Source organism: Lithobates pipiens, unplaced genomic scaffold, assembly GCF_037356315.1.
Source record: "Lithobates pipiens isolate NorthernLeopardFrog02 unplaced genomic scaffold, aLitPip1_a1.2 Scaffold_22, whole genome shotgun sequence".
NCBI classification, from domain to species: domain Eukaryota; kingdom Metazoa; phylum Chordata; class Amphibia; order Anura; family Ranidae; genus Lithobates; species Lithobates pipiens.
This window is the reverse complement of record NW_027507784.1, coordinates 12,207,672-12,214,481: the sequence shown is the minus strand read 5'-3', so window position 1 is coordinate 12,214,481 and position 6,810 is coordinate 12,207,672. Positions and strand designations below refer to the sequence as shown.

The following is a 6,810-nucleotide window of genomic DNA, read 5'->3' as shown; positions in this document are numbered from 1 at the left end:
ATCTTCTTCACCTCCACAGAATCTTCTTCACCTCCACAGAATCTTCTTCACCTCCACAGAATCTTCTTCACCTCCACAGAATCTTCTCCACTTCTATGGAACCTTCTACACCTCCACAGAATCTTCTCCACTTCCATGGAATCTTCTTCACCTCCACAGAATCTTCTCCACTTCTATGGAACCTTCTACACCTCCATGGAATCTTCTTCACCTCCACAGAATCTTCTCCACTTCTATGGAACCTTCTACACCTCCACAGAATCTCCTCCACTTCCATGGAATCTTCTTCACCTCCACAGAATCTTCTCCACTTCCATGGAATCTTCTTCACCTCCACAGAATCTTCTCCACTTCTATGGAACCTTCTTCACCTCCACAGAATCTTCTCCACCTCCACAGAATCTTCTCCACTTCCATGGAATCTTCTACACCTCCACAGAATCTTCTCCACTTCTATGGAACCTTCTACACCTCCACAGAATCTTCTCCACTTCCATGGAATCTTCTTCACCTCCACAGAATCTTCTCCACTTCTATGGAACCTTCTACACCTCCACAGAATCTTCTCCACTTCCATGGAATCTGCTTCACCTCCACAGAATCTTCTCCACTTCTATGGAATCTTCTACACCTCAACCACTTCTATGGAACCTTCTACACCTCCACAGAATCTTCTCCACTTCCATGGAATCTTCTTCACCTCCACAGAATCTTCTCCACTTCTATGGAACCTTCTACACCTCCATGGAATCTTCTTCACCTCCACAGAATCTTCTCCACTTCTATGGAACCTTCTTCACCTCCACAGAATCTTCTCCACCTCCACAGAATCTTCTCCACTTCCATGGAATCTTCTACACCTCCACAGAATCTTCTCTACTTCTATGGAACCTTCTACACCTCCACAGAATCTTCTCCACTTCCATGGAATCTTCTTCACCTCCACAGAATCTTCTCCACTTCTATGGAACCTTCTACACCGCCACAGAATCTTCTCCACTTCCATGGAATCTTCTTCACCTCCACAGAATCTTCTCCACTTCTATGGAACCTTCTACACCTCCACAGAATCTTCTCCACTTCTATGGAACCTTCTTCACCTCCACAGAATCTTCTACACCTCCACAGAATCTTCTTCACCTCCAGGGAATCTTCTTCACTTCCATGGATTCTTCTACACCTCCACAGAACCATGAAAATACAGAAAAAAACACTCCTATGGCCACATTCGTATGAAGGTTTAAAAAAGGGGGGACAAAAGTAGCCCACAGGTCGTACTTTAAGGGCACAATGAACAGTGGAGAATGTAACAAAATGATTCAACATTATTTCAATATTTATTCATAAAAGTAAATGGTACAAAAAAAGACTTATAGAATTAAAAAAAATATATATAAATAAAATACATGACAAAAAGGAACATGTATAGTATGCTGAGCCCGTGTGCGTCAATGTGTTTCGATGTCTAGCTTCGTCAGGACACACTTGGGAAATGTTGGAGAGAAAGAGGTCTCACTATCTAGAATGAAACACATAGATAAGAGTTCATGAAGTAATAATACATGTATTAAAAATGGATCATCATCGCATCTGAACGACATGTATGGCACACAAAAGAAGATACCTTGCAAAGAAGGGGGTCCGTGAAAGATAGTCTCACCAAAAACTTCAAAAATTCACATCCACTAGTATTGTAAATATTCTAGATATTCATAGGAGCCTGGTAAAACAATTCGTATAATATCACCAGTCAGTAAAGCCAGAAAGACCTTGTGAGCATCCAAAAATAAAGAATATAGTCTATATATGCTAGAATAAGGAAATACTTACTGGCTCAAAGATGCCATTTAACAAGCTCCATTATTCATATTATTAGCTAAAGAGCCATAGAAGGATGATGCAGAGAATATGGGGAGGAAAGGGAGGGTGGGGGAGGGGGTAGTGGTATGACTTTAAATAATTGATTCAAAGGCCGATACATATTTGAATTTATATTTACACCCCTTCAGTCAGATCCATATACATGACTATTAGAGCAGGGAGAGTCAGGCTGCGATCAAACAAAAAAACAGATGTAATGTCAAATAGGGTTTAAATAAACTAGGGCTGTTACTGATTAACATTTTCATGTTCGATTAATCAATTTTTTTTTTTACTTTCAATAATTTTTATTTAACAGAAGTGCGTGAGATTACACAAGATTACACAAAAAGAAGGTTACATTCGCAAAATATCTGAGCCATTACAGTGTATGTTAACAATGTGGCGGAATGTCAGATAGAATAAGTGAGACATAGTACAATGTTTCTAAAATATATATTCCATCCAATAAAATAGAAAAAGAAGAAGGAGGACATCACCTTACTCCTTGTACCCCAATTGGGAACACGCTGTACACAGGAGCAAGGGAGTACTCCCATGATAAGGGTATTAAAGAAGTCAAACTCTGTTTCATCGTCAATATATTCAAAATAAACTAAGAGTAATGCAAAGTACCGTAATGTTATCTAACATGAAACAGTAACCGTAAAACCTATAGGAAAATGATGGAGAAGAGAAGTCCATAAGATATGGACTAATAGCGATCCGCTAACTATCATATAGATAAAATATTTAGGAAGGGAGGAAGGGGTTAGGGCTGGTGAGAATAAGAAGAAGGAAAAAAAAAAAAAGGAGGGGGGGGGATGAAAGGCGGAACAGGTACATGTAGGCGTGTGTGAAATTCTTCTCATATTAGACGAGATGAATGTTCAAGGAGGCCCGGACATAAAAGATTTGTACCAGTCTAACCAGGGAGTCCAACGGATAATGGATTTAGATATTAGACCTTCCGAAGAGGCATACATACGTTCCTATACGCCATGTAAATGTGTTGTTCGTATAACTTCAGAACGTGAGGGAGGGTCAGGGGATTTCCAATTACGTGTAATGGTCAAACGTGCTGCTAGGCACAAATGTGTAACAATATATTGGAGATGGTGAGGATAGTTGTCAATACCAATATTTAGGAGCGCCAATGCTGGGTTAGGCGGGGAGACAATGTGAGTGAGAGATGATATGATTACAAATATGTCTGTCCAAAACTGGGTTAGTTTTGGGCAAGACCAAAGAGTGTGATATAGGTTGCCAGGGAGGCCACATAGTCTCCAACAGGTAGGGGCAGTTGTTGGACTATATCTATGAATCTGTAATGGAGTGATATACCATCTAAGGTTTATCTTGTATGTGAGGTCCCAGAGATTCGCCGATTTCGTAGCCAGAAATATGGCCCGTAAGGCAGTTTGCCATTGTTGTGAAGAAAATGAGGAACCCAGTTCGGTTTCCCATTTTAGTAGAGGGGGTAATTTCTCAAAAGTATCTTTGCCATCTAGTAATGCATAAAAAAGGGATATCCCCTTGATGGGCGATGAGGAATTAGAGAAATATGTCCATGCCACTTTCGGAATAATACGACGGAGGGAAGGGGTTTGAACTAGACAATGTGATATTCTGATATAAGTATAATATTCTTTGGGTGGGAGCGAGTATTTATTTTGCAGGGAAGTAAAGGAGTATAGGAAGTCACTATCATAGAGATCATCGATATGGGAAATACCTTTGTGTTTCCACAGGGAGAGTTGAATATCTTGGGACAGAAGATTAAGAGTTTCAATGGGGAGTGGAATTGTACATGTGGGAGTTGTAGCAGGAAAATGCGTAGTGAAGTATGAAAATGCTGCTAGTGACGCTTTTATGGTTGGAGATAAGGAATTGTTGGATGAATTAGTATCAGGGCTAGAGATAAGCCAGTTACGTAGATTATTTCTTGGCACCTGAGAGGCTTCCATGGCACACCAATGGATGCTAGGATCTGGAGTGAACCAGGCTTTAAGTTGGGCCAGGATAGCTGCAAAATAATAGTCTTTAACTACGGTATAGCCCAAACCACCCAACTTTCTGTGTTTCATAAGTGTGCGAAGTGATATTCTAGATTTTTTTCCTAGCCATATAAAGTTATGAATTATCGACTGAGTCTGCCTGAAGAAGGAAGTAGGTATAGGGATGGGTAACGCCCTGAACAAGTATAATAACTGAGGGAGCTTGAGCATTTTGAATGCCACAAGTCTGCCAGAGGTGGACAGTGTGAGTTTGGAGATATTCGGTAGGTCAGCTGAAAGTGTGGTAAGGAATGGAGGGAAGTTTGCCTTGTACAAATCTTTGGTGGAGCTCGTCAGGTTAATGCCCAGATACGTGATAGAGTTTGTGGACCATGTATAAGGGTATTGGACGCTCAAGTGTTGTCGTTGTTCAGGAGATATCGCTAAAGGTAGTATGTATGACTTGGATGCATTAACCTTATAGTAAGACACGTAACTAAATTCATCCAATAAAGTTTGTACCGAAGCCAGGGAAGAAGTAGGGTTGGTTAATGAAAAGATCACATCATCGGCAAAGAGACTAATCTTGTGCTCACAATCGCCAAAGGGAACACCTGAGATATTAGGATGGGATCTAACTTTAGTAGCAAGAGGTTCTATTATCAGGTCAAAAATTAAGGGGGAAAGGGGGCAACCCTGGCGAGTACCATTTGATATTTTAAAATCAGTGGATATCATAGAGGAGCAATACACTTGCGCTGAAGGAGAGGAGTATAGGGCCAAGATTGCCTTTAGGATATGACCCTGGAATCCACATTTTTCCAATGTTTGCTGGAGATACTGCCAGTGAACCCTATCGAATGCCTTCTCCGCATCCAAGGAGAGAAGCAGAGAAGGCATCCGATGGGTCGCTGTATGATGGATGATATTTATCATACAATGGGTCGCATCAGACGTTTGGCGCCCTTTGATAAAACCAGATTGGTCAGGGTGTATCAATAATGGCATTAAGTCATTAATCCGATTTGCTATCACCTTGGCGTACAATTTCACATCGTGGTTGAGCAAGGAGATAGGTCTATAATTTTGGGTCAAAGTGGGTTCTTTTCCTGGCTTCGGTATTGTGACAATTAATGCTTTTAACATTTCCTGGGGGAAAGAGGCAGAGGAGGCAGCTGAATTAAACAGTGGGGTGATGTATTTGGTGAGAATATAGTCATATTTTTTATAGTATTCTCCCACAAAGCCATCAGGACCTGGGGCCTTGTTGGCAGGTAACGATTGGATAGCCTTTTTGATTTCTGTCTCTGTGAAAGGAATATTAAGGTCATCTAGTTGTAGGGGGGTTAGACTAGGCAGATTAATGGAGTCTAAAAATGTCTTAATTTGCGCTGTCGAAGGTTGGGGTTGAGTCGGATCGTCTTTTAAATTGTAGAGTGAGCTGTAATATGCACTGAAGGCATTGGCAATATCCTGTGGATTAGTCAATTTAGAATTGGTGTGGGGATGATAGACGTAGGGCGGTCGGGTTTTAATGGAATAGCCTTTGATCCTATGAGATAGTAATTTACCGGGTTTATTATGCTCAGCGTAAAATTTCATTTTAAGTCGCTTTTGGAATTTGTCGTGAGTTTCTAAGAGTAGGGCCCTAAGATCTAGTCTGAGAGCAATGAGTCGTGATTTCAATGCTGGCGTAGGATTTCGTTTATTAAGTATATCAGTGGATTGTATTTCTGCTAATAAATTGTTCATTCGCTGCCTCCTCCGTCTCTTATCCTGAGCACCCAATTGTATAAAGATTCCGCGCATAAAGGCCTTATGCGCAGACCATAAAACAGTCGGATCATCAACTGAGTTCTCGTTACATTCAAAAAAAGAGTTTAGATTGTCTGTTAGAGTTTGGTTGTACAATGGAGATTGCAGGATCGAGGTATTTAACCTCCAAAGGTAAGTCGGAGCATTTCTGGTAGTGTCCTCTATAGTGATGCTTACAGGGGAATGATCGGACCAAGAAGTCATATGAATAGTAGAAGTAGATACTTTTTGCAGAGTCCATTGGTCTGTAAGAAAAAGGTCAATTCGAGAATAAGTATTGTGGCAGGGGGAAAAGAAAGTGAAATCCTTTTCGCCTGCATGTGTGCACCTCCACACATCATAGAGGCCCAGTTCATGGAGTAGAGAATTCAATTCTGGTCGTCCTCTTTTGGAGAGAGATGTAGAGTCCATTTCTGGATCGGGGGTACAATTAAAGTCGCCACACCATATAGTTGCACCTTGTTGCATTGAGTGAACTTTTCTGTGCAGTTTCCGAAGAAATCGAATTTGGTGAGTGTTTGGGACATAGACGTTGACGATGGTGTAGGGTGCGTCGTTAATATGACAGTTCAAGATTAGGAAGCGGCCTCCAGGATCAGAAAGGCATTGATCTTGTTGAAAGGTTAGCGAGTTGCTTATAGCTATAAGGACACCCTTCTTTTTTTGAGGTGCATTAGCGGTGTATATGTTACTAAAGTTTCTATTGGTGCAAGAAGGAGGATTACTGGATAAAAAGTGTGTCTCTTGAGCGCAGATGATATCACATTTAGATTGTTTAGCCAAGGCCCAAAGAGAGGATCTTTTCGCAGGATGATTTAATCCTTTGGTATTAATCGTGACAATTTTGATAGTCATAATGCGTAGTGACGTGTGGCAAAGAAGAATGGGGGTACCTTATAATTACGTAGCAGGTCAGATGCCAACAGGTGTCCGTACGGTTGGATGAGATGCGAGGAAGGTGATGTAGTGTGAAGAAAGGTCTTCAAAAGGTTGCGTGCTGGGACAATAAGAGGTGATGACAGCAGGGTCTGGTAGAAAAGTTTAGCGCAGCTTCGGAGTACCTGAAAAAAAAGAGAAGAGAAAAAAAAAAAAAAAGGAGGGAGGGGGGGGGGGGAGGGGGATAGAGCACTGGTCACAA

General features: G+C 41.2%; 1 protein-coding gene across 6 annotated transcripts in view; it reads left to right on the top strand.

Annotated features, from left to right (window-relative positions):
• The first annotated feature begins 87 nt into the window (after positions 1-87).
• The window catches only part of CUNH13orf46 (chromosome unknown C13orf46 homolog), a 91,129-nt gene continuing 84,406 nt past the window's right edge, over positions 88-6,810 (top strand). For all 6 annotated transcript variants that reach the window (XM_077494183.1, XM_077494182.1, XM_077494186.1 and 3 more), the window contains exon 1: positions 88-1,140. In XM_077494183.1, coding sequence (XP_077350309.1) covers positions 96-1,140 — 1,045 coding nt within the window. In that variant the 5' untranslated portion in view covers positions 88-95. The remainder of the gene's footprint in view (positions 1,141-6,810) is intronic.